General features: G+C 44.9%; 2 protein-coding genes across 8 annotated transcripts; one reads left to right on the top strand and one right to left on the bottom strand.

Moving 5' to 3' along the window:
• Positions 1–2092: 2092 nt before the first annotated feature.
• Positions 2093–25078, bottom strand: DMRTC2 (DMRT like family C2). 7 transcript variants are annotated; one of them, XM_037013969.2, is made up of 13 exons: positions 24984–25078; positions 23982–24043; positions 23231–23393; positions 10075–10295; positions 7864–9224; positions 6447–6674; positions 6207–6364; positions 5848–5924; positions 5409–5580; positions 5136–5262; positions 4316–4376; positions 3985–4159; positions 2094–3027 (listed from the first exon to the last, which is right to left on the bottom strand). In XM_037013969.2, exons 6-13 carry the CDS (start codon positions 6668–6670, stop codon positions 2981–2983), a joined length of 1041 nt encoding a protein of 346 aa, XP_036869864.2. In that variant the 5' UTR covers positions 6671–6674; positions 7864–9224; positions 10075–10295; positions 23231–23393; positions 23982–24043; positions 24984–25078; the 3' UTR covers positions 2094–2980. The 7 variants fall into 7 exon arrangements, with proteins under 7 accessions (XP_073081685.1, XP_036869864.2, XP_036869863.2 ...); XM_037013968.2 differs by having other exon boundaries at positions 10075–10292; XM_017654748.3 differs by lacking the exons at positions 23231–23393; positions 23982–24043; positions 24984–25078 and adding an exon at positions 12396–12532.
• LYPD4 (LY6/PLAUR domain containing 4) lies at positions 7782–13121 on the top strand. The gene is given in 7 exon segments (XM_073225589.1): positions 7782–7884; positions 7965–8071; positions 11431–11521; positions 11713–11856; positions 12326–12361; positions 12364–12651; positions 12919–13121. Coding segments are annotated over 7 exon segments (972 nt in total).
• Positions 25079–26706: the final 1628 nt, after the last annotated feature.

Genomic DNA, 26706 nt, shown 5'->3' with positions numbered 1-26706 from the left:
CATCAGTTATAGGACTTTGTCTATGTGAACATATGTTTGGGGCTGCAGAGCCCAAGGTGCACAATGGGCTGGGGGTACAGAATGAGGCCTGCATGGACCAGGCAATGGGGGTCTGAGTAGAAACTGCCTGGGAGTGGGTGTATCATGTCAGTTTTACATTGCAAAAGGAGTGTGGTCAGGAATGGACCAGGTTCACATAGGGCTGAAGTTAAGGAAGTATGGATTCCCAAAGGACAGAATGTTAAATGAGCTTCTGAAGTAAAACCAGGGTGGCTGTGGAAGAGGAATCTTGTTTGGAGAGAGGAGCAGGGATGGTGGTTCAAATTTGGAACCTCATTGGCTATTTCTGCAGACTGTCAACACAGTACAGGAAGGAAGCTTGGAAGGGTATGATTTACCCTTTTGGACCCTGGCAACACCTTTCCTTGCCCTGCAGTGGGAAATGGGAAAGGGGATTGCGTATGAAACAGTGCTCACAGTCCATTGGCTGTAATCCAAGGGCTGGTCAGAGACCAGGGGCCCACTGGCTCCCACCCCTGGAGGAGAAGGTTGCTGCACCTAAAGAGGCAGCGACATAGGAGCACGAGCAATTCTTAAATCTGCCTTTTCCCCCAAGGATGACCTCTGCAGGGCCTCTGCCCCTCTCCCTCAGCCACCAACGGGAAGCCCTAATGATGTGACAGACAAAGTAGGCCAGCTGTGGTATGAAGGGCCGTGCAGTGGCCGGCCTGGCAAGAAGGGGTGGTGGGCTGCAGAGAAATGAGAAGGGCCTATAAAGAGGGGTTGGCCCCCAGCTCCTTCCCCCAGTCTCCATCACTTTATCCTTTCTTCCCTTTCTCATGTCAGTCTTTCACCCCAAATTATAATTTCTCTTTTACTCATTCCAGCTGTGACCTTGGTATACTGGGACCCTTGGTCAGCCCTGAGTAGCAGGGTCTTAGCCGCACCATATGTTGCAGTGCTTCCCTTCTCCATGATTATGTGGGCTTGGTTGTCCATCACTGGGAGAGCATGGCACAGCAAGGCTTAGGCAGGGCTACCACATATCTAAGATTAAGGGGCAATCATATATCTAAGTTATATCAAAGGGAGGGAAGGAAGGTGTGAAACCAACTTTGGTCCTTTGATTATCTTGCCCTGAGTCCTGAGCAGTGTTGTGGATCTGTTAAATGAGTAGGACAAGCCCACCTTCTCAAGGCCCCAAACAAGGAAAAAAAGTTGTAATTAGATGCCACCGCCATCAGTTATCTCGAATAAAAAGAGGGGAGTAGGTAACATCAGGAAAAAGAATCAGTGATCTGGCATGTCTTTTGAGCTTTCTGTCTGCCCCTTCCAAGGGTGGGAATGGGGATGGGGGCCTCCAGGTCTTCATGTCTTTGGAATAGCTCAAGTCTTCCCTATGTTTGGAAGGGTGCAAGGAGAAGGACTCAACAGCAAAGGACTAAGAATCAAATGCAGGTAAGATCTTGTTATTTAATGATGTCTTGAATAGAAAAATATCTTGAGTTTTGGAAAACTCTTGGGACTCATGTCTGTCTTTTGGAGTTCTAATCTTTGATTCTGTGTTTTATAAAAATTACCTACTGATTGGTTTGGGACTGGACAAGTAGAAGGAATCTTCCCCCTATGTCTACCTAGAAATTTCCCCTAAAATACTTGGGCAAGTCACTTTATCTCTTTAAGCTTATTCCTTTATTTGTAAAATGGGAGTAATCATACATAACTTAGAGTTGCTATGAGGACACAGAGTGGGTACTAAATGAAAGGTAATAATTGTCTCTAACCTTTTATAAGTCCCTCAAAACTCAGACATATAAACTGCCCGAGTCAGGAAAAACCCTTGATGGAGACTCACTTGATTCTTCCTGCCCTGGTGGGCCTCAGTTTCCCCATTTGAAAATGTTATGTTAGATTAGCATTAAATTGGTATTCCACTGGCCAAAGCTGGTATGAAGATATGTTTACTACGGCCTGCATAGGCTTTAAAGAAGAAAACTAAGCCAATGTTTGAAAATTAAGACATTTTACATGAAAATCTAGTTTTCAAGCTTCTTTTGAAAAATCAGAAGATGTGGCAAGATCAAGCCCCTCCTGCCGGGCAACAATCCCTGAGTGCCAAAAGAAGGCTGCCCCCTTGAAAACTGCAATTTCCAGTTTTCAACTGCACTCTCAGTTTTTCTAGGGCTATCTGACCTTCCTTCCTCATTTAAATGATCTGCTTGGTCCTGTAGGCATTTCAGTTTATGGCCCTCAGGACACCTGGAAACTGTCTATGCCTGGCACAGAGCAGGCACTTAATTACTGAATCAATGAATCTCCCACTATCTCTCTCTAACACTCATTCTTGTCTGGCCATAATAAGTCCAAGTTTGTATTTATCTGTGGTAGTTACTGAAACTGTCACTTTGAGAAGTAAATTGAACAAGTCTCTTATGTTAGTCAGGATAGGCTAAGTTAGGCTGTGGTAACAAACAACCCCCAAATCTCAGTGGCTTAAAACAACAAAGGTTTATTTCTTGCTTACTCACACAAACATAGTTCACAGGAATGGAGACAGACACGAGTGCATGAGTATGGACAGAATCACATGACAAATAAATACTCTGGAACATGAACTCATGCAAAAACACATTTCGACACTGGCTAGCTTAAACTGTACATCTCTCTCTTTGTTGGGGATTTGAAAGACCCAAGGACCCAGAGTGGGTAAGAGAATATCCACCTTTGGCCAAAGAAATGCCCATGTTACAAAAGCAACCAAAGCTAACAAAGTATCTGAAAGCTTTAAAAAAAAAAAAAGCTTGAAGCTTGTACTACATTAAATTCCATGCATAAATCCAGAAGTAAAATACCGAATATGTAGTGCCTGCAGGCTGTTACCCCTGACCCCAGTGAGGTCTCCACCTCTGGGCTTCTAGCTTAGGAGGGAGATGGACCCCAGATGCCCAATATTCAGAGCCACGGAGGGAGCAGGTCTGGGTCAGAGAGAGGGGCCCACAGACTGGGATCCTCTTCCTTCGGCAGGACCTGTAGGCAGGAAGGAAGAGGGCAGGAATAGGTCACGTTCATTTCTCCCCCCAGAAACCCCTCTTTTCACCCTGTCCAATCCAGGACTCATCCTGTTTACCTGGATTACAGGAAACACTCCCTCCTCCTGATTTTCCCACCTCCAGTCTCCCCTCCTCCGATCCCTCTCTCACAGCTACCATACTTGGCTTTCCAAAGCTCAGAGTCTCTGAATATGTGCCTGCCTAGCTCAGAAACATCCCCTGGCTCCCCTACATGCACGTTGCTGGTCTAGACTCCTAAGCCTGGCATGCCAGACCTCCACGAGCAGAAGCCTCTCCAGCCTTATCTCCTTCTGTTGCAGCAGTTCTTCTAGGCTGGTTTCCGCCCGCTGACACACCATGCCCAATCCACCATTTTGGACAGGAGAATTTTTAGGTTTCCCCCGGTCCCTCTGTCCCCACAGGTGTTTTTCTTTCCTCAAGATTCCTCTAGTTCTCTCCAGGTTTGCCACTGAGCTTTTGTGAAGGCATCCAGGTACCCCAAGTAGAACAGAAGCTGCTTGAAGGCAGTTATCAGATCTTTCCAGGCCAGACCCTAGTTAGTTCTTTAGTTCCTCTCCAGACTTCAGCAGGCAGCTTGGATTCAGAGAGAGCACCTTGTGCTGAAGTCAGGAGACCAGGTTCTGCCACTCTTGCTATGTGCCCCTGGGCAAGTCCCTGCCTCTCTCAGGGCCTCACTTTACTTGACATCAGGGCACTGGACATTTGCTTTAAAGCACCAAACTGATAAAATGACCCACTGAACAACTGTCAACTGCAATCCTAGGGGCTAAGTTGAGAAGCTCAGGGCCTGGGCCTCAGGATGTCCAACCTGCTGCTGAACCTGAACTGCCTCCTTGGTTAGTCCCTGCATCCTCCAGTACCTCCACTTCCCAACCATCCTTATCCCATTCTCTCCTTTCAGGGAATAGGTTACCTGGTGAGTCACAAGGGTGGTGCGGGGAGATCCAGGCAGGGTTGGGGAGCACAGAAGGAGTCAGGAGAGGAGCCTGGGATGAATCTTTCAGCCCCATAAGAGCCTCAGCTGCCTCCTGCTGCAGCTGCCGTTCTGAGAGCTCAGAGGTCCCAGCCAGGTGAGAGGCTCTGGAGACCTGCAAAGGAAAGGTAGAGAAGCAGACTGTGGACCCCCACTTCTGTCCACCCTCCAAGTGCACCCTCAGCCCCTGGTTACTTTGCTACCTCCTATTCTTCCCTTCCCCAGGCTCAACTTCCTCCCAGGGCCCCAGATCCCACTTCTTTCCCAGGACCTGCGGCTGCAGCAGAAGAGAGTCTGGGGTGCCATGGGGCTGGAGTATCATGGTTGAGCATCTAGAAACAAGGAGAGAAGATGCCAGGGAGATTAAATGCAGGGACGGACATGTACAAGTAAAAAGAGGGGCAGGATTTTGCTATATTCCAATCTGAGAATCTGAATACCTTCTGGATCATTAGGCTTTGTGGCCTTGGGCAAGTCCCTCACCCTGTCTGGGCCTGCTTTGTGTTCTGTAAAGTGCAAATCCTTGCCAGCTTATTCCTCTCAGGGCTACTGAGGATTATAGGAAGTCATTGGTGTCAGTTTTATTAAAAACTGAAAAATCACCCAGAGGGAATGGGATGACTGTTCCTGCCCTTCCAGAGCCTGGTTTCCCTTCCCTTAGACCCCCAATCCCTACGGAACTGAGGAGCAGCTTGGCCCACCTTTAGGAAGCTTTCTCTAATGGCTTCTGGACTCTCTACTCCGCCCCTCCCCATTTCAGCAGGGAATTTGACCCCACTTTTTCTGTTTAAGCAAGTTTAATAGCCACTATTTGTTCAAGGTCAGGGCCTGTGCAAGGTGTATTCCATACGTTATTGCTAATTCTCATGACAACCTAAGAGGTAAATAATAGCATCTCCAATATCCTGACAGAAAAATAGGCTCAGAGAGGTAAAGATACATGTATAAAGGTTCACAGCTAGACAATGGCAAAGCTCAGAGAGATCTGCCTCACCCATTAGTCTTAGACCTTTCCTGTTTCTCTGTCACCTACTCTGGTGTCCAGCACAGGGTTCGGCATGTTAAACACATATCCCTCTCTTCCTACTCACATTTGGGGCAGGGCAGGGGGCCCTTGTGATTCTCCAGAAAGAGGAGCCATCAGTATCCGATGAAATCCTGGGCAGGTTGGGAGGGGACCATGAGCAGGCAGTCGGAGAGAGGTACCAGGGTTGACGCCTAATGAAAGTGAAAATGCGGAGTATACAGGGTCAGAGGTCATGGTTTCTGTCCCTCTTTCTGCCCTGTATCCTCTTCTTCTCTTTCTGATACAGTGGTATGCTGGCATTCAAATATCTGTTGAATGAATATTGAATTCATCTTACCAAGGAAGGGATGATGCAGAGGGATAGCAGTTTCTTGGCATAGCAAGCGGCATACCAGTGGGGGCGGCATGGAAAGGCCTGGAGGGGCCTGAGGGCCCGGAGGCACGGGAGTCCAGGACAAAGGCAAGGCTTCCAGGGGACGGCTGAGTAGCAGCGGCCCCTGGGAGTTCTCCTGCAAGGGCAGAGGGCACAGGTTGGAGTCAGGTACAAGGCTGGGGAAGGAAGGGGCATGTTCCAGGATGGGGGTAGAGCCCCCAAACTTCAGAACTTGGAGGGCTGTAAAGTCCTACCCCCTTGTTTTGCACATGGAAGAAAAGTGATTTGCCCAAGATGACATAGCAAGTCAGGGCTGGCCTAGAACCCAGGTGTCGAGGGTACAGAGGAAGGGGTCTGGGCAGGGGCTAGGAAAGAGTCACTCCTCAGGGCCTGGGCTCCTCACCTTCCCAGGCAGCGTCAGTGCCGGTGGGGCTGCCCCATGGGGGATCTGAGGCTGGGGCGCTGCGTTCTCCTTTACAGCTGGTGAGGGGTCAGGGAGAACCTTGGTGAGCCGATTCTCCTCACTCCCATGTCACTCCAGCTGCAGACTGAGTTCTTCTCTTCCCGGACCCTTTTCTACCCCCAGATCTCACTGCATCCTCCCAATACTTGATCACACTTCCTAGCTGGTGACGCTGAGACCAAGAGGGTAGCAACACCTTGCCCACAGTCACATGCCAAGTCAGTGGTGGGACTGGGACTCTTCCCTACTTATGCTTTTCCACCCAAACCCCTTCTCCCTTCCTGGCCAGAGACACTCACATGGGACTCCTGGTTGAGTGGCTCCCTTCTTGACACAGCTGGGAGCTTTAGGAGGGGCTGCCCCTCTCCGCACCAGTCCTTGAACCAGGTGCCTCTTTACTTGCGCCTCCTGCTGCCTACGCAAGGCCACCTGGGCAGCCATGACCCTCCGGCGCTCTCTAAAAGAGGGGTCATGAGTCAAAAGGCAGCCACCCTTCAGATGAGGCCCATCCTCCTCCCTTCCCTGGATCTCATACTCACAAGATGAGGACACATTTGTGGCACTCGCAAGCCTGGAAGAGGCAGAGGCGCTTGTGGCCCTTGAGGTGGGCAGTGACACCGTGGTTGCGGCAGCGGGCACATGTTGGAGAGCGACTGACGGCTCTCCTGGGGATGAGCACGGTGCCCTGGGGGGCTCTGGCCTCATCCCCTGTGGCAGAGTCTGAGGGGCAGTGGTGGACAGCAGGCATTTCATCCGTTTCCATGGATCTAGGGGCAGGCGTGGGGGTGAGGCTGGCCTCGTGGGCCCTCACCTGACCAGCCCCTGCCTCTGGGAGGCCTCGCCTGCAGGCTTTCTCATCGTGATTGTCTCCCACCCATTCCCCCTCTCAGGTGCATCTTCTTCCCAAGAACCCCTTTCCTCTGTCCTTCGTCACGTATTTTCAACTCAAACATTATCCTCTTCTGCTCATCTGTAGCTTCCCATGTACAGACCCCAGTTTTCGGTGTTCACATGCACTCTCAGGCCCCCTCAGAGAATTCTGCACCCCCTTTTCACCAACATCCCATTCCAACAGTTTCTCTAGGCACCCTCTGAAACAATTATCATCCTTCCCTCCTGCCTAAATCCAATTCTACAAATATTTTTATGCTCCCCGTTGAGGTCTCAGCCTCATGTATGCTCTGCAGTTCAATTTCCCCATTGCACCCCTTTTAATCAGAACACTCTCTTGCGTCCCCAGTAATGACATGATTCCCAAGGATTCCTTGCCCCACTTTCAAGAATTACGTTCCTTCACTCAACAAATGTTTGCTGAGCCCAAGAGCCAGCCCTGATCTAGGCCAAAGGTGCTTGCTCACCGCCTCGCGAATTCCTCTCCTGCACCATATGCCCTCCATCCCCTCGGGCACACCCTGCAGCTCTGAGCCCAGCGCTTCAGGTGCCCTTGCCCGCTCCCCCTCAACTGAGCTGGGGTATTGCCCATCGCGCCTCCCCGTAGAGCACCACCTCCTCTTGCAGCTGTTTCTGGGGAGCACCCCCTTCCAGCAGCTGCGCCCGCCCCGCTCCAGGGTCCCAGGGAGGGGGCAGGGCAGGGGGGCACGGCGAGGAGCCCGGGTGGGGGAGGGTCGGAGGGGGGCGTGAGGGGCGCGAGGGGAAGATGGTGGGAGTTGGGGGCGATGGGGGTTCAGCGCCAGAGAGTCCGGGAGAAGCGACAGGGAGTAGCAGGGCGTGTTCGCGTCGTGCCCGCGGTTACCACAATCTGAGGCAAGCTGAGCCAGACTCAGTCAGGAGGAGGTAAAAGACCAGAGTGAGGCAGCGGCGTGAGGAACGGCTCTGCTCGCGCTGGTTTTTCCCACCCCTTCCTACAAGGACCAATGAGCTTCAAGCACTGCCTCCCGCCGCTGTGGCAAGCGTCCAATGCGCTTCCAGATTCTGCCCTGACGACCTGCCCCTTACCTCCAGGCTGCTTCGCCTTGCGTTGGACTATCAGGCCAGCCAATAGCGCGTCGAGTTGAATCTCACGCCTCCTTCCCCTCTCCCTGTGGCTTCTTTCCCAGACAGTTCTTCCCTTTTTGTGGGAGGTGGCCAATGGGACGTCGAGTACTGCTTCCAGGAAGAAGGTGGCGCTGCCTCCCAGGAACGACTGCCCACCCCGCCCCCAGGCGTAGGCAGGGACTCGTGTGCGCGTGCGCAGTCTCCATCCGGCCTGCCAAGTGCAGAGGTGCCTCCTGCACTCCTGGCCTCTACTTAGCTCGGTGGCTTGTCTTTGCTGTGGGGCACCTGTGTTTTCTCTGACTTCTCTCCTGGTGCCCTAACCCGGATCTACCCTTTTATGTGATTTCCCTGGTTCCTGCCAGGGTCCCAACTTCTCAGGTTGTTCCCCTTTCCGTATTTCTTGTCTGTGTCAGGGCTGATTTTCCCAACGTCCTTTCTTGTTCTCTCAGAGTCTCTGCCAGTCCCCTCTGCCCATTTTTGGACCCGCTTTTGCCACGTGTGTCATTCCTTTATAGCCTAGTCCCCTTCCTCCTTTCTTCCCCTTGCTTCCCTAGTGTTTCTGTCTTTTCAACCCTTTCCACACTCTGTGTGCATCCTTCTGGATTTCACCCGATTCTCCAGGCTCCACTCTAATCACCGCCTTCTCTGTGTATTTCTAGTAGACCCATGTCGCGATTACCCTCCCCATCCTCTCTGTTTGCCCCCTTTTCCCAGTGCATGTCCCTCCCTCGCTCATTTTTTGTTTTATCCTCTAAGATTGTAACCTTTTCCCCGAGAGGCCCATCTCTGTGCCCCACTCCTCATTTTCCTGCTGCTCTGGTTGTGCGCTCGCTGCTGGTTCTCCTTTGTCTCCCTGCAAAGTTCCATTCCATCAGTTTGCATCTCTTTCCCTGTATAGTTTCCCTCTGACCACTTCTCCATCCTTTTTTTTTTTTCTTGAGGATTTCATTCCGCTCTTTCCTGTTGTGTCCCCGCTTGTGCTTAAATTGTCTGGCCCTGTGGTTTTGCATTCTGGGCTCGTGTATGCCGTCTCTGATTGGCCTAACTGCTGTGTGTGATCCTCTGTCAGCCTTCACTTCCCCTTCCTGTGTCCCATCTTTTCTGAGGGTCTTAGCCCCTTTGTTTGCCACAGATTTCTGGGTTACAGAGCCTGTGTCAGGCATTCCAGACAGAAAAGAGTGGCAGAAGTGGCCTCTAGTTGGACTTCTCTGCAGGGGAGTGGCACTAGACAAAGCTGGAAAGGTTATTTGGAGCCAATCTAGGGGTGGCTGCGTGTGTGTTGTGTGAGGCTCCAATGCCAGTTAAAGAGGTTGACCTTGATCCTTTATAGATAGTGGAGAGAGAGAGAGAGAGACAGGGGAACCAACGTTTATGGAGAGCTTAGCACTTGCCTGGTGCTTTGCTTATCTTATTTTCAACAATGACGTGATGAACATTGTCAACCCATTTTATAAACAAGTCCAACAAATTGCATTGGAATTGGAGGGGTAAAGATTCCAACCTTGGTCTACCTTTTAGTCCAAAGCCTATGAACTTTGTACCACTTACATTGTTTTAGTTATTTCTAGTGATCCCCATTCCCCACTTTCATTCCCTAACCTTCTCATATGTACTCACTGCAGGTGGCTAATGCCTATCTTTTGGTTTGTATGTGTGCTTGCAAGATGTGCACCATTTTATGTGGATGAGGTTTGAATTTATGCAAGTGATGTGCTATTTATTATTTAAACTAACATTAGCACTGTACTTTAATGATTGACCTCTGTACATGTTATTTGTACACCTTATCAGTTGCTTCTAACTGCTGCGTGATATTCCATGATGTGCCTCCCCTGCGTGTTGTGCATGCACTAAGTCTCAGGGAGGGTCCTTTACGTTGCCTTCAACTCACTGTCACCACAATAATGCTGCATTCTCTTGTGTGTTCCTTTGTAGATGATGGTGGAAATCTCTGTTATGTGTACCTAGGATGTACCAGAAATTGGTATGTGTGAACCTAGTTTGCTTCAGTATTGCCAGACTCCTCCCTGCAGCACTGCTGTGGGCCTGAGACACTGATCAGAACTCTCAACCTCTGTTCCTCAGAGGTTGTTCCTGTTCCTACTCCCCCCAACCACCAACAACCCCACGAGCAGCTGTCCGAAAAGGTCCCTGGATCCCCACATTTCCTACCAAATGCTTGTCTTTTTCCAGCTTTCTGATCCTTCACCAGTCTGATAGATGTATAGTTTCACAGACTGCATTTCTCTGATGGTCGCTGAGCTTGAGCATCTCTTCACATGTTGGTCAGCCTCTGGTTCACTCTACTGACCATCGCCTCTTCACATGCTTACCCATTTTCCTTACTGGGGTTGTTCTCTTGTCAGTTTGCTGGAGATCCTTGGACATTCCTGCTGGTTTAAGACATTGCATATACTCTTTTGAAACCATTTTGGAGGCATTTTCTATTATTTCAGAAATTTATCCATTTGGTCTGGGTATTCAAATTCATAAATGTAGAGTTGTTAATGGTACTTTCATTTTTTAAAAAACATCTAATGTCTGTCACTTCCTATTTTTCATTCTGTATTTTACTTGAATCTTTCCTTTCTCTTGATTAGCTATGCTGGAGAACTATTAATTTTGTCAAAGCATGAATGTTACTTTTTGTTTTTTTTGTTGTTGCTTTCTATTTCATTGATTTCTGCTGTCATCTTTATTTCTATCTTTTTTTGGAGGGAGGATGATTTGCTGCTCTCTATACAATCTTTTGCACTAATTCATGAGCATATTTTTTTAACTCTCCTTGTTTCCTGATACATGTATTTAAAGCATACATTTATTTCTAAATATTGCTTTAGTTGTGGCCCAAATTTTGATGTGTAGTTTAAAAGAAGACTTGATTTTGAAGTGATTATTGGCTCACAGGAAATTGCAAAAGTTGTATCCTGTTCAACCCTCCCTCCCATTTTCCCATAGGGGCATCTTAGATAACTGTAATAGAGAAGCACAAAATTGATATTGGTACAATACACTTAACTAGACTACAGACCTTATTCACTTTTCACCAGATTTTACATGTACTGTGTGTGTCTGTGTGATGTGTAGTATGTTCATTATTATTTAGTTCTAAGTATTTTTTACTTTCCTTTTCGAACAAAGGGTTATTTAGTAATATGTTAGTTAATGTCCACACACATTTGTTGTTCTGATCTCGGTTTCCGGCTGGAGAACACCCTTCTTCAGTAATAATAGTGATCCTTTGAAGAACCCAGCATTTCTGCTCAGCATCATGTCCAATGGGAGGACCTAAGTAGAGTGAGAGTCATGATTTGAGAAGCTAATGTAGTGGGTTTGGGCTAATTTGGAGGGGAAACTACGGAAATGGAAAAACCTGTGATCCTGAAGGTCTCAGGGATCCTATGGCACAAAAACTAACAATCAATTTTCTGCTTCAGAAACAGTGACCTAGAGGCAGGAGGATTGTCAGTGACTGACAAGAACTGAGCTTGAGACCTAGATTGCAGATGGTTTCAGACTGACCTCTAGCATCCAGGACCCAGACACAGGACCACGGGACCCCAGCGCTTGAGCCCTGTGCGGCTGATCTGCGTACTAGGGGCCATCTCCATCCTGCCTCGTATGTCTTGTGGGCTGGATGCTTTGGGACCCCCAGAGGGTGGGGAGCTGACTCATATAACTAGGGGAAGGGGGGCTGGTTATGTGGGTTCCTCAGGGGACTGGATCTGGGGAGACTGAGCTCTTAGTTGGCAGAGCGGGCTGAGAAGGCAAGGTAAGGGGCAGATGACTGGTAGAGCATTCTCTCTTTAGGGGCTGGGGCTCTTTTGTGCTATGAAGCAACCTCCTCACGCTTCTGAGCGGTTTCTCTCCACAACTGGAAGTGGCTTCTGATGAGGAGCATGGTATGTAAGCTGAGGGAGGGCTGTGAGGAGTCACTGGTGCTCATCGAGACAGGTGAAGGGAAGTGACCTTAATAAATGTCATTTTTCTTGCTCTTCCGAGAGCTCCATTCCGGGCATCCAGGGACTCTGAACTCGAGTTCCAGATATTTACCCATTATATCTTTGGGAATAATGTCAAGACCCTGGCAGGAGAGGGGCAGGACCTGGGGCAGCAGGGTGTGGTGTGGGCTCGGTAAGAGGGCAGAACGGAGGTGGGCACATCCCAGCAGGAGGGGGGCATTCTGGGAGGGAGGAAAGGAATGAGACACAAGGGAGAGAGGGGCAGAGGGAATCCTGTGCGGAGAGAAGTGAGGACAGACGGAAAGCGGGGATCTGAGCCCGTGCAACTGCGGCGGGGCTCCTGGGGGAGGGGCGAAGCCGGTCGTGGGGCGGAGCGAGCGGGAGGAGCAGGGCGGAGGGCGGAGGGTGGACTACGGGTGCGGCCAACGACACTGGTCAGCGCTCTCTAATCTGCTCCTCAGGGACCAGAAGGGCAGTTGTGGGTTTTAAAGGCTGCACCCAGCCTCGTCTTACTCCCCGCAAGTTTCCTACCTCGTTTCGCCGCCCGGATTGTCCATTGCCTCCTATAGCCGCGTCTGCCGGAGGTATCTCTGCAATAACCTCACCAGCTTGGATCCTTTTGTGAATATCAAGGCCAACTCTCTTGTGTCTACAGCATTTTCTTCGGAGAGCTGCCCAACCTGTGTGGGCCTGCACTCTACGGATTGCCTCCCAAATTCTGCTACCATCGATTCTTGCCCCCACGGTGCCTTTAAGTGTCACAGTTCCACCTTAAAATTTCAGTCAGGTGAGAAGAGAGAAATTATCAAGTGCCTGTTCTATGCCAGGCACAGTCTGGTGCCTTCCCATTACGGAGAGAGGCTGGTGGGATCGAGAGAAAGGACTGGGGTTGCAGCGACCAGGCGTATAAATTCCAAGGCGGAAGGAGAAGGATGCCTGGTGTCCAAGTCTTTGGTGGGAGAGCCAGTGATCTGGTCTGCGAGGGGTGTCTGGAAGGAGGGGCAGGGCGCTTGAGTCTTGAAAGTGTCCCTGACCCTCCCCCTCTCCCTTACAGGGTCTCTCAATACCACCTTCCTCCTCAAGGGTTGTGCTCGTGAACACCGGAAAGTGTTAGCAGAGTTTCACCATATTGGGAGCATCAGAGTGACTGAGGTCCTCAATGTCTTAGAGAAGGCCGAGACTGCTGGGGCAGAGCTCTCTAGTCGGCGTCCTGCCTGGGGCATCCTCTTCGGCCTTTTGCTCGCCTTCAGGCACTAGCCGGACTGGACACACACCCACATCCCTTCACATAACCAAATAAAGTCACGGAGTTGCCTTTCTGCTTTGTCCTGTGGTCCATGTGGGCTGTGGAGGCATGGAAGGTGTGAGGAGGGCCAAACCTGTCCAGGGAGGCGGAGGGGAGGCCCATGTGGCCGGTGGTGTGGGGGATGAAGTGAGCAGGGGGTGGCGAGGAGGCCGCTGCCATAGTGACATGTCATTCCCAGCAACCAGGAGGAACCCACATATTTCTTTTCTCCTCCACCTTCCTTTGGGGACCTGAGTTCTAGCCTGGGTTCAGCCACTGACTCAGGGATACTGGACAACTCCCCTTTTCTGGGATTTAGTATCCTCGCCTTTAAAATGAAAGGCCTTAGCATATGAAGAAAACAAATCCTACCATTTGCAAGAACATGGATGGAGCTAGAGGGTGTTATGCTCAGTGAAATAAGCCAGGCGGAGAAGGACAAGTACCAAATGATTTCGCTCATTTATGGAGCATAACAATGAAGAAAAACTGAAGGAACAAAACAGCAGCAGACTCACAGACTCAAAGAAGGAACTAGCAGTTACCAAAGGGAAAGGGGTGGGGAGGGAGGGAGAAGGGGATTAAAGGGCATTATGATGAACACACATAATGTAGGGGGGTCACAGGGAAGGTAGTATAGCACAGAGAAGACAAGTAGGGACTCTATAGCATCTTACTACGCTGATGGACAGTGACTGTAATGGGGTATGTGGGGGGGATTTGATAATAAGGGTGAATGTATTAACCACAATGTTGCTCATGTGAAACCTTCATAAGATTGCATATCAATGATACCTTAATAAAAATAAAAATAGGAAAATGAAGGGCCTTAGGAATTAGGGCTGAGGCTCAGCAAGGTGATTTTAAAATACTGTTGCTTCTCAAAAAACTCAAAATAGAAATAACATTTGACCCAGGAATTCCCTCCTAGGAATTTACCCTAAGAATCCTAAGTGTCCATCAGTAGCTGAATGGATAAAGAAGATGTGGTATATATACACAATGGAGTATTATTCAGTCATAAGAAGAAAACAAATCCTACCATTTGCAACAACATGGATGGAGCTAGAGGGTATTATGTTCAGTGATATAAGCCAGGCAGAGAAAGACAAGTACCAAATGATTTCACTCATATGTGGAGTGTAAGAACAAAGAAAAGAAAAAAAACCTGAAGGAACAAAACAGCAGCAGACTCACAGAACCAAGAATGGACTAACAGTTACCAAAGGGAAAGGGACTGGGGAGGATGGGTGGGAACGGAAGGATAAGGGGAAAAAAGGGGCATTACGATTAGCAGACATGGAGGAGGGGCACGGGGAGGGCTGTTCAACACAGAGAAGACAAGTAGTGACTCTCTAGCATCTTACTATGCTGATGGACTCTGACTGTAATGGGGTATGTGGGGGGGACTTGATGATGGGAGGAGTCTAGTAAACATAATGATGCTCATGTAATTGTAGATTAATGATACGAAAACATCTTATTTTAAAGAAAAAAAATACTGTTACTTACTGAGCTCGGTGGGTGTCAGATACTGTGCTAGTATCTGAGCTAGGGTTTTATATCTAGCAGCTCAGTCCTCACAAGACCTCAGTGAGCTAGGTTTCTCTCTATATTACAAAGAAAAAAAAACTGGCTCTAGAAAGTTGATACCCGCCCAGAGTAGAATCCTTCTTGCCTTCCCTGAAGACTGCTGTCCCCTCTGAGGGAATCTTAATTGAGAAATTTGGAGACCTGGGCTGCTTTCCTCTGTCCAGTAGTTGTTTCCTTGTGTAGGTTGATGAATAAGGAGGAAGGAGGAAAGAGCAGCGCTGGGGGTGGCTAGCTTTCACCCTAAATTCAGGTTCCCAGCTCCTAGGAGAGGACAGTGTAATTCCTCCCTCTGGACATAAGAGGGCAGCAGATAAACGACCTTGCAACTTCACGTGCTTCAAGTCGGGCAGAGGCTCCGAGCTCGTATAGGGGAGGAAGATAGGGGAGGAAGGGTCTAGCTGGGCCATTTACATGTGTGATCTCAGTTTAATTCTCTCCACTCTCCTATGAAATGGGGAGGCAGACAGGGTACTTTGACTGCAGCTGAAGCTTTTTCTGTTACCTCATTTGTTCTTACTACAACCTTACTAAATAGATATATCACTTTGGTATCCTCTGAGGCCCCAGACCCTACCTTTGTTAATAGCTCAGGCACGTGGGATCTGATGCACAGGTGCCTGCAATTGGCCTCAGAGGTGGGACTGGGCATGAAGACCTCCATTACTATGAAGAGGCTTTGGAAAGGTAGCTGGGGAGCCAAAGGTGGCCATGTTGAGTGCAATAGGTTTGGGGGGAGACCAGAGAGCCTGTGGCCAGAGGCTGTTAGGTAACAGATGGAAGGTTTTATGGGTGAGTTTTATCAGTGGGTTTCTGTACGTCTGACCAGTTGGGTGAGTAGACAGTTTTAGAGGGCTGAGCAGATGCCTGGGTAGGCCTAGATGTATTTCCACAGATTCCCTTGATTCCACTGGCAGAGGTGGTAAGGACATCAGTAACCTTCAAGGGAGCTGGGAAGTCAGGGGAGGTGGTATGCTTAGGTGTCCCAAGTAGATGGCTCCAATCGTGATACCAGAGATAGGACAGAATTACTATGTGCAAACGATTATACATAACAAAAAATGTTGGATATGGACTGTGATTGAATGAACCCCACAAACATATCACTCAACCTAAGAAATAGGGTATAGGGAGTAACTGCATGTTCCTTCCCATCCCATCTCTTTGCCTCGTCCAATGAAGTACTCACCACCCTACATTTATATGGCTGGGATTTTTATATGCTTTGATCACATATGTATACTATGTTTAAAAAATAAATGTTTATCTGTGGCATCTTACTATGCTGATGGACAGTGACTGCAATGGGGTATGGGGAGGGCCTGATAATATGGGTGAATGTAGTAACCATGGTGCTTTTCATGTGAAACCTTCCTAAGAGTGTACATCAATGATACCTTTATAAAAATAAATAAAAATAAAAAAAATGTTTAGATTTGCTTGTTTTTGACCTATGCAAAAATTGTTTATTTTACGTAGTTTTCTGGACCTTATTTTTTAAAAACTCCTTCATGTTTCTATCACTCATCCAGGTTCTAGCTATGGTTTTGTTCTTTTCACTGATGTATCACCTCCTATTGCATTATTGTATCACAATGCAATTCTTGTCAATTACCTTGGCTTCGCCTCAGTTTTTTAATACTTAAGGCCATGGCTGCTATGAATATTCCAGTACATGCCCCCTTCTGCTCATGCGTAAGACTTTCTCCTGGGTACATACCCAGGGGTGGAATTGCTGGGCTGTAAGGTTGGTTCTGCTGTGGGAGACAATGCCAAGTTGCTTTTCAAAGCAGTTGTGGTATTTATACATTACTGGTAAGAGAGTAAAGAATTCTTGCTGATGCACATCCGTCCAACTTTTCAGACGTATCAATTTTTGCTATCTGGTTGGCATAAAATGGCATCTCACGTGGCCTACATTCATATCTCCCTGAATACTCAGTAGGTTGAGCTTCTTTTCATTCGTGCGTTGGCTGTGCTTCTTTTGTAAAATGCCTATTTATGTTTTGATTTTCATCTCTTTATGGGGTTGTTTCTTAGTTTTAGGTAGGAATTCCTTATGTATGTTAACATATACACTAACCCTTTGTCAGCTTGATGGTTTGTCTTCGTTTCTTATGGTATCTTTTGAAGAACAGACTTTTAATGCTGACTTTTTCAATCTTCCAGTTTTATGCTTGAAGCTCCTGTGCCTTGCTTAAGAGATCCTTCTCTACCCCCAAATCCAAAGGGTGCTCTCCTTTTCTCCAAAAAGGCTGGCTTTTCACATTTAAATTCTTGATTTATTTAGAGTTGATTTTTATTTGTCTCTGAGGTAGGAATCTTTCATATTTTCACATGGCTAACTATAGCCCAGCCCCTTTATTGAATAATTCTTTCTTTCCCCATTACTTTGCAATGGCATTTTGGTTACATACCAAGGTTCCATATCTGTATGAGTCTGTTCTGGGCTCCATATTTTCCCCATTGATCTAATCTATTCCTGTGCCAACACTACCCTGTCTTCATTTTTATAGTTTGTAATAAATCTTATACCTGATAAAGTAAGTTGTTTCTCCGACCCCCAATTTGTTCACCTTTAGGAGAATCTTGGATATTCTTGAACTTGTGCACTTCTAAATGAATTCAGGATCAACTTGTCAAGTCCCTCAAAAATCTTGTTGGGATTTTATTTGGAATTTCATTGGATAATAGCTGATTTAGGGAAGAGCTTATATGTTTGTGAAGTTGAGCCCTTGAATCTACAAACATGTGATTGTCCCATTTATTTAAGTCTGCCTTAATATTCTCCAGTAAAGTTTTTTATTTTCTGTATTAGTATCTTTTGTTAATTTATTCCAAAATAATCTATATTGTTTGCTACTATAAATTGTCTTTTAAAAATTACATTTTCTATTTGTTTCTAATCTAATATTCTGTTTTTATAGAAGTGCATTTGAGTTTTGTACAGTATATTGATCTTAAAGCTAGACATCTTGCCAGACTCTTCCATTATTTCTAATAATTTGTTTATAGGCTTTTCAGGGTTTACTGTATAGAAAATACTTGTGAATAATGACAGTTTATCTGTGCACACCTGGGGCATCCCAGGGTTACTCTTGACTTTAAATGAAATTCTTCCATTTTCCAATTAACAATGTTTGCTGTTTGTTTGTTTAACTTTGGCTTTGGTGGGGGTAGATGCCTTTCATTTTTTTTCCAGCTTTATTGAGATATAATTGACACATAATAGTGTAAATTTAAGTTGTACAATGTGATGATTTGCTACACATATATTTTGCAAAATGATTCCTACCACAGCATTAGCTAGCATTTCCATCACATCACATAGTTACCATTTCTTGTGTCAGTGGGATTATTTAAGATTTACTGTCTTACCACTTTGAAGTATACAGTATAGTATTATTAACTATAATCACCATACTGTACATAAGATCCCCAGACTTTATTTATCTTATTCAGGAGCCCCCTTATTCATGAAGGATTTGTTCCAAGACCTCCAGTGCCTGAGACTGTGGATAGTACCAAAGTCTATATATACTATTTTTTTTCCTATGATAAAGTTCAATTTATAAATTAAGCACAGTAAGAAATTAGCAATAATAATAAAATAGAACTGTTATAACATTATATCCTGAGAAGTTATGTGAATGTGGTCTTTCTATCAAAATATCTCATTGTGCTGTATTCACTCATCTTGTGGTGATGCAAGATGAGAAAATGCCCACGTGTTGAGATGAAGTGAGGTGAATGACGTAGGCGTTGGGACACAGCTTTAGGCTATCATTGACCATGTATCAGAGGAGGATCATCTGTTTCCGGGCGGCAGTTGACCACAGTAACTGAAACCTCAGGAAGCAAAACCATGGATAAGGGGGGAACTGCTGTAACTATAAGTTTGTACCCCTTGACCAACACCTCCCCATTTCCCCTACTCCCCCACCCCCAGCCAAGCCCCTGGTAGCCACCACTCTACTCTCTGTTTCTATATGTTTGGCATTTTTAGATTCCACATATAAGTGATACCAGTATTTGCTTTCTTTGTCTGACTTACTTCACTTAGCACAATGCCCTCAAGGTCCATCCATGGTGTCACAAAGGGCAGGATTTCCTTCTTTCTCATGAGTGAATAATATTCATTGTATATATACAACACATCTTTATCCATTCATCCACTGATGGACACAGGTTGTTTCCTTGTGTGCAACAACTTGGCTATTGTGAATAATGCTGCAATGAACGTGGTATGCAGATACAAGAAGATGCTCTTTAGCGGGCTAAGGAAGTTCCTTTCTATTTTTAGTGTAACATAACCTGATGGCAAGTGTTATCAAATGATTTTTATGTATCTATTGAGATGATCATGAGTTTTCCTTTTGGTCTGTTGATGCAGCAAATGATGTGGAATTTAAAAACTTTAGAAATTGATGTGTTACTTATACAGAGAGATGTGTACACATAAGTGTACTGCTTAAGGAGTTTTGAAAAATTGAACACACCCATGTGTCTAGCAGCTAGATCAGGAATCAAAACACGTTGCTAACACCCTAGAGGCTCCTGCCCCCTTCCTTTTATAGATTCCAAATGTTAAATTACCTTTGCTTTTCTGCGATAAACAAAACTTAGTCATGGTGTATCATCTTTTTTAATACATAGGAGAGGGGCAGGTGAGGTCGGCAGAAGCCAGCAGGTAGCCAGTTGGCCAAGGAGGTGCAGATGCCCTGGCAGCAGGAGCGGTGGCCACAGTGACTCTACCAATAGTTTATTAATATCAAATATCTATTTTGTGTTTAAATTTCTTCAGTTGCCTCATGATACTTAAAAAAATAGTTTGTTTGAATTAGGATCCATACAAGGTTCATGCCTTGCACTTGCTTGATACATTCTGTAAATGTTTACTTTTCTCTCCGCCCCTTTAAATCTCTTGCTATTAATTTGTTGAAGAATTGGACATACGCCTTCAGCTCCCTATAGTTTAAATACAGTGGTTTCCTTTAGCATGTTTTCTCACTCTTTTCTTTCTTTACATGTGGTATTTAGATATGGAGCCATGATTCTCAACCTTGGTTGTACATTAGAATCACCGATCCTAATATCAGAATCAGGTATTATACTGTTTTTGTGCAACTCCACAAGTGATTCTGAATTGAACAAGGTCAAGAGCCAGAGATATAGATTAACCAAAATCAAGGCTTAATTCTACGGTAAGATTTCATTGTTGATGGTGTATATTTGGAGCCACACAGAGTTTGGTTATCTTTGGGATGATTTCTTTGTGGGCAGCTTTTCAACCATTGTTTCAACACCTTCACTAGTTATAGGACTACTCAGGTATTGTATTTACTTGAAGTTAGTTTTAGTAAGTTCTAGTAATGTGTTCATTTTGTCTCTTTCCAAACAGTGTAGTCATTGCTATATCAGTAGCTAAGTCCCCCCACTTTCATTCATAATGTTTTTACTTGTCCTTTCTATTTTCTTGATCAAAATTTCTGGAAATTTATCAGATTTATTTGCCTTTGTATAGACAATCTTCTAACTTTGTTGAATCTCTCCACTGTGTTTATTTTCTGTTTCATTGATGCCTATTCTTCATCATCCCTCTCCTTTTATCTTTGGGTTTTTTCTATTATTCTTTATATTTTTAAACTTCTTTCATTAGACACTTAAATCACCATTTTCCTGTCTTTATTCTTTCTTAGTATAACTTTTTGTGGCTATAACTTTCCCTCTAAGTGTTGTCTTTGTCACATTTTACAAGTCTACATATATAAAGTTACTTTTGTTTTTCCTTTTTTAAAAATTATTAAGGTATGATTGACATACACTCTTATGAAGGTTTCACATGAAGAACAATGTGGTTACTACATTCACTAATATCATCAATTTAAATTATTTGATGCGTGAGTTAATCGAAGTGCATTATAAAATTTCTGAATGTATGAGGGTATAAAACATCTTTTGTTACAGGTTTTAAATTGATTTGTTTTGTGGTCACAGCATGTGGACTCTATTGGTACTATTTATATGAAATTTAATGAAACATGCTTTATAACCTAGTACATGATTAGCTTTTGTAAATATTCTATGTGTAGTTGAGAAGGAATCTGCATATCCTACTTGGTGGGTATGGATTTTCACATATGTCCCATTAAATCAAGTTTGTTGATTTTGCTGTTCAAATATTTTAGACCTTTAATATTTTGCTTGACCTCTAAGTATATAAGAGATGGGAGAGAGGTCAGACTTTACAACAACATTGGATATAGGAAGATGATAGCATCTTTAGAGAACTGAAGGAAAATAACTTTGAACCTAGGTTTTTAAAAAATATGTAGTCAAACTGATATTAAAACAGGGCAGCATTATAAAAATATTCTCACATAAATACTCTTACTGAAACCTTTAGGAGAACTGCTCAAATAAGAGAAACAAACACAGATGCTAAGATAGAAATGTGTGAATAAGGGTGGCCTTAAATTTGTTGTCTTAAAAAGCTAAGACAAAAGAAAAAGTATGTTTCCAGCAACTCAGAATGCAAACAAGGTAGAGATATAGGACACTGAGTTATGAAAACACTAGCTCATGTGACAATTCCTAAATCTCAGTGGCTTAACCCATGTCTATTTCTCACTCATATGAGGGCCAAATGATGTTCCTGACAGTGGTGATCAAGTGATGCTTCAGGGACTCAGGGTCCTAGTCTTGTGTCTTCTCCATTTTCAAAATGTGGCTTCCAAAATCATCACAGAGGGAGAGGGTAGCATAGAGGACCATGTGTGACAGGTTTTGTGGAGCAGCTGTGTTACCTGGGTTACTTCAGCTTTTTAGTAGCATGGTTTTCTATATACACATCTAGATTGCTTTGTGTCCAGATGTCCCATCACATTATCTACCATGTCATCTACTCTACAGCCTTCTCCCTGCTGACCTCCCTCCTAGAGTCCTTCGTCGTCCTGCTTCAGTCTGGATCAGTTGTTCTCTAGGTCTCTTATGTAGCAGTCACTGTGGAACTACTCTACTGCTTTCTGGTTGGGATCCCTTGTTTTTAGCATCACAAGTCTTTTGTAGGTTTGTTCGTTTGTAAGTTTACTTGCTCATTTTGCTAGTGGAGCACATCCTCCAGTAAATTCCTAGGGAGGTGCAGGAAGCTCCATGTCTCAAATGTCTTCACTACACCTTCACATCTAATTGGTGGTTTGGCTGAACATAGATCTCTAGGATATTTTGACATTATTGGCTCTATTGTCTTCTGACGTCTAGGGTTGTTTTAAAAAGCCTTATGCCATTCTGATTTTTTCCGTTCAATGTGATATCTTTCTTCCTCTTGGGAGCTTTTGCAATCTCTTCTTCACCTCTGGAGCACTGGACGTCATCAGGTTGCCATGGTGTGGACCTTTTGAAAATGTCTTTCAATTCTGGGATTTTTTGTTTGTTTGTTTTTGTTTTCCGTTGTTGCTAATTTTGTCCCCTCCATTTCTCATTTTTTTCCTAGAACTACCCTTAGTCAGATGTTGGACTTCATGTCTTTTGTATTTTCTTTACTTCTGCTTGTGTTTATTACTCAAACCTTTTTTTTTCCTCACTAAGGGGAGGCACTGCCTGTTGACATTCTGTGAAAGAGAGTGTGGAAATGGGTCTGACTTTGTATAGACTTTCTACTTGTCTCTCTATACACACCCTGACTTTTCTTACCTGGGCCTTTCAAAGTCTGAGCCTTTCTGGGTTTGGGGGCTGTGTGATCATTTCTCATTGCTGTCCCTCTCTGACTGCACTCTAGGTTATAGCTTTCCTCTGCTAAATGAGTTACCTGCTCTCTGTTTCCTCAAAGTGTGTCTTTTCCACTGATACCACCTCTTTCATTCTTCTTGTTTTTTAAAAATTCCTGTTATCATTTTAGTAGTGGTCATGGATAAAAAGTAAATAAAATTGTGTGATCAATTTACTGTCTTTAACCAGAAGAACTATCTTATTCTCTTTAATGACTACACAGTATTCCATTGTAATGCTATAACAATTATTTATTTTCCTCTTAATGACGATGGCAGAGACTGTTTCTGCTTGATGTTTGTTCTCCCCTTCTTCCTTAAAAAATGAATATGCTGATTCTGATATGTGACCATCCAGGACTAAAGCTTCACTTTTAAGCTTCTTTGGAAACTAGACATAGCCTTACAACTAAGCTTTGCTACTGGGATATAAGTGGAAATGCCATATATGATTATGAGTTATATGCTTAAGGGAGGAATGTGTCTCCCTTTCTTTCCCCTTCCTCCATCCTGCTGGCTGGAATGTGGATGTGATGGCTGGAGTTCACACAGTCATTTTGGGTTGTGAGATGTAAACCATGTATTGAGAATGACAAGGGAACCACAGGAAGGCATCTAGGACTCTGATATCATAAGCTGCCATAACACCTGTGTTAGTTTCTTGGGTGAGTATAACAAAATACCCTAGGCTGGGTGGCTTAAACAACAGAAACTTATTTTCTCACCATTCGGGGGCCTGGAAGTCCAAGGTCAAGGCATAAGCAGGGCTGGTTTCTCCTGAGGCTTCTCTGGTTGGCTTGCACATGCCTGCCTTCTCCCTGGGTCCTCAAATGGCCTTTCCTCTGTGTGCACATGTTCCTGGAGTCTCTTTCTGTATTTCCTCATTTCCTAGGGACACCAGTCATATTAGATTAGAGCCACTCTAATGGGCTCATTTTAACTTAATTACCTCCATAAAGTCCCTATCCCCAAACGTAGTCACATTCTGAATACAAAATTCAACATATTAGTTTTGTTTTGAGGGGCACACAACTCAGTCCATAAAAAAACCTACATATCTCTGTTTATATGAGAAAAAAGTAAGCTTCTAACTTGTTTAAGCCACAGTTATTGTTATTATTATTATTTGTTGTATGTATTGGCTAATCCCAAGCAATACAACGATCACTTAGATTGTTCTGCTTTTGGGGGCTGAAGGCCGTTAGGAAGAATTGTGTGTGTGTGTTACATGTAGGGGCAGGAAATGGCTTCATATTCTCATTGATATTTTTCTCTAGAGGTAGGCTATACATTTGGATCTGAGCTGTCTAGCAATCAAAGCTAGACACCTTCTTTTTTTTACCAGCTTTATAGCTTTACAGCTTTTCATCTGTCCCAGAGAAACACAGATGGTCCTGGAATTGAGATCTGAGGGCAATTTCCCCATAAAGCGGCATTGTAAAGGTCGGTGGGGGGCATCCCCGATCACATTCTTACCATCAATGTTCCAATGGCTCTTCATGCGGTGTCTCTCATTGTTGGCAGATTGCAAAACTGGGCTGAAAATGTCAAGAGAAAAATGTCAGAATGGACTTACATGGCCTAAAGATGTTCCTTTACAAGTGAAAAGGGGGGACTCTTACCCCTTTAAACTTGGTATCACATGGGGAGGAGTAACAACAAAACAATGATGGCAGCAATAATACTGACAGATATTGAGCCTGACTCTGTACCTGGCACTGCTCTGGGGACTTTAATTTTCTTAATTCTCACAGAGACACCAAGGGCTAAGTCCTGAAATCTCCCTCATCTCTCAGAAGATGAGACCAAGGGGGACTTGCTCATGAGTTATGTATCCACAGCTCTTTTTGGGACCCCTGAGCATCAGTCCATGAACTTGTTTTCCCAGGTTGCTGCTTTGTAACCATCTCCACTTGCCTCCCACCCCACAGACCTTTGCAAAGGCCTGGGCCTGCCCTTCTGTAGTGCTGTAGGCAAAGCCGTGACTAGATGGACTGTTCCTGCCTCAAGGTTCTCATAAGTTTGGTAATTTTTAAATGTGTGTTATTAGGCAGCTTGTTTACTTATTTATTTATATATATTAAAAATTGATATATAATCTTATATTAGTTTCAAGTATACAACATAGTGGTTCAACAGTTACCCATATTATTAAATCCTCATCCCCACTAATATTGCTACTATCTGTCAAAATAGGAAGATGATACAGAATCATTGGTTATATTCTCCATGCTGAACTACCATCCTTGTGACCAACCTATATTATGATTGTGGGTTTTTGTGCCCCTTTATAACTGTCAACCTCACCACCCACCCACCCAATCCTTCTCCCATGGTACCCACCAGTCCCTTCTCTGTGTCTCTGAGTCTGCTACTGTTTGGTTCATTCTGTTTTGTTTTGTATTTATATTCCACAAATAAGTGAAATCATATGGTATTTGTCTTACTCTGCCTGGCTTATTTCACTGAGCACAATACCTTCTACATACATCCATGTTGTTGCAAATGGCAGTATTTCATTTTTATGGCTGAATAATATTCCATTGTGTATATGCACCACATCTTCTTTATCCATTCATCTGTAGATGGACACTTAGGTTGCTTCCATATCTTGGTTATTGTAAATAATGCAGCAGTTAGGCAGCTTCTTTAAGGAATGAATTGATCAAATTCATTTATGGAAACATAAAAAGGTAGTTGAGTAGTGTGGTCAGAAAAACAATGACTCCCAAATAATGTCTTAATTCCCAGAACCTGTGAATATGTTACTTTACATGGCAAAAGGGAATCTGCAGATCTGACTGGGTTAAGGACCTTGAGATGGGGAGATAATCCTGGATTATCTAGGAGGCCCAGTCTAATCACATGAGTCCTGAAAATTAGGGAACCTTTCCCTGTTGTGTTCAGAAGGAGCAATAATGATGGAGGAAGTGTCACACAGATATTGTTTTACTGGCTTTGAAGATGGAAGAAGGGGGCCATAAGTCAAGGAATGTGGGCAGCCTCTACAAGCTATAAAAAGCAAAAAAATGCTCCCCCTGCCTCGAGCTTCCAGTTAGGAACACAGCCTTGCCGACTCCTGGATTTTGGCTCAGTGAGACCATGTCAGATTTCTGGCCTCCAGAACAGTAAGATGATGAATTTGCATTACTTAAGCTACTAAGTCTGTGGAGATTTCTTACAACAATGATAGTAACTAAGACAAGGAGATGACCTGGTCTTCCCATTCTGGAACAAGATTGCTCCCTCTAAACAGACACATTCATCCCTGCTCCTCTCCTCCAAATACAACTAAATTCCTGGGAATTATCCAACAAACATTGGTAAAAGAATTCTGAAAGCTGGAAAGAAAAAGGCAGCCAGGTAGTGAATTCCCTGGGTTTTCTTTTTTATCTCCCATATAACCCCAGTGAAGCACAGGAGAAGCCTGAAAACTGGAACTGCCAGAGACATAGAGAGCCAATCCCCGAAGTCTAGTCCTTTTGGCCAAAAGACTAGGGGCAGCCTACCAGAGACCTAGCAGACAGCCCCCCAACATCTGGCCCACAACTGAGGCACCTGTGGGATGGAAGTCGATTTGGTGCAGCTGCAGCAAGAAGTTGGGCTGTCCCAGCCCCCACCTGACAACAGGGTAACTGGAAGTGGTTTGACCCAACTACCGGGGTCCCAGGTTGGAGCCTTGTCTCTCTCTGTCCTCCTTCTAGTGGCATAAGGAAACGCAGGCCTAACAACTGCTCCCCCACTTCCCTGGTGGCAAAAAGTGGCCCAGGCAGCCAAGGGAGACCCTTTCTCTGCAGGGAACAAACAGGGATTGAGTGGGAGTTACAGCAGTGCCAGACAGCAAAGCAGGCCAGGATAGCAGTACCTGGGCTCTGAACCTACACTGTCATGGGAATGAAAGCCTGCAAATGTAGGCCAGAATCCACTGGCACGCTGAACTGAAATAGGGCGATTGCCTGCTGAAACTCAAGATTTGATAAGATCACGTCTACTAGCATAACAACAAAAGGTCCAGGATGCAATAAAAAAATATATCACTTGTCATACCAAGAACCAGTAAAAACCATGATTTGAATGAGAAAAGATAATCGACTGAATCCAATTCCAAGAGGAATCAGATGTTGGAATTATCTGACAAGAATTTTATAAGGCAATCAGTATAAAAACGCTTCAGTAATTGATTATGGATTCTTTTGAAAAA

This window comes from Manis javanica, chromosome 17 (assembly GCF_040802235.1).
Source record: "Manis javanica isolate MJ-LG chromosome 17, MJ_LKY, whole genome shotgun sequence".
In the NCBI taxonomy this organism is placed as follows: Eukaryota; Metazoa; Chordata; class Mammalia; order Pholidota; family Manidae; genus Manis; species Manis javanica.
Note: the sequence above shows the minus strand (reverse complement) of the source record. Positions and strands in the feature narration are given on the sequence as shown.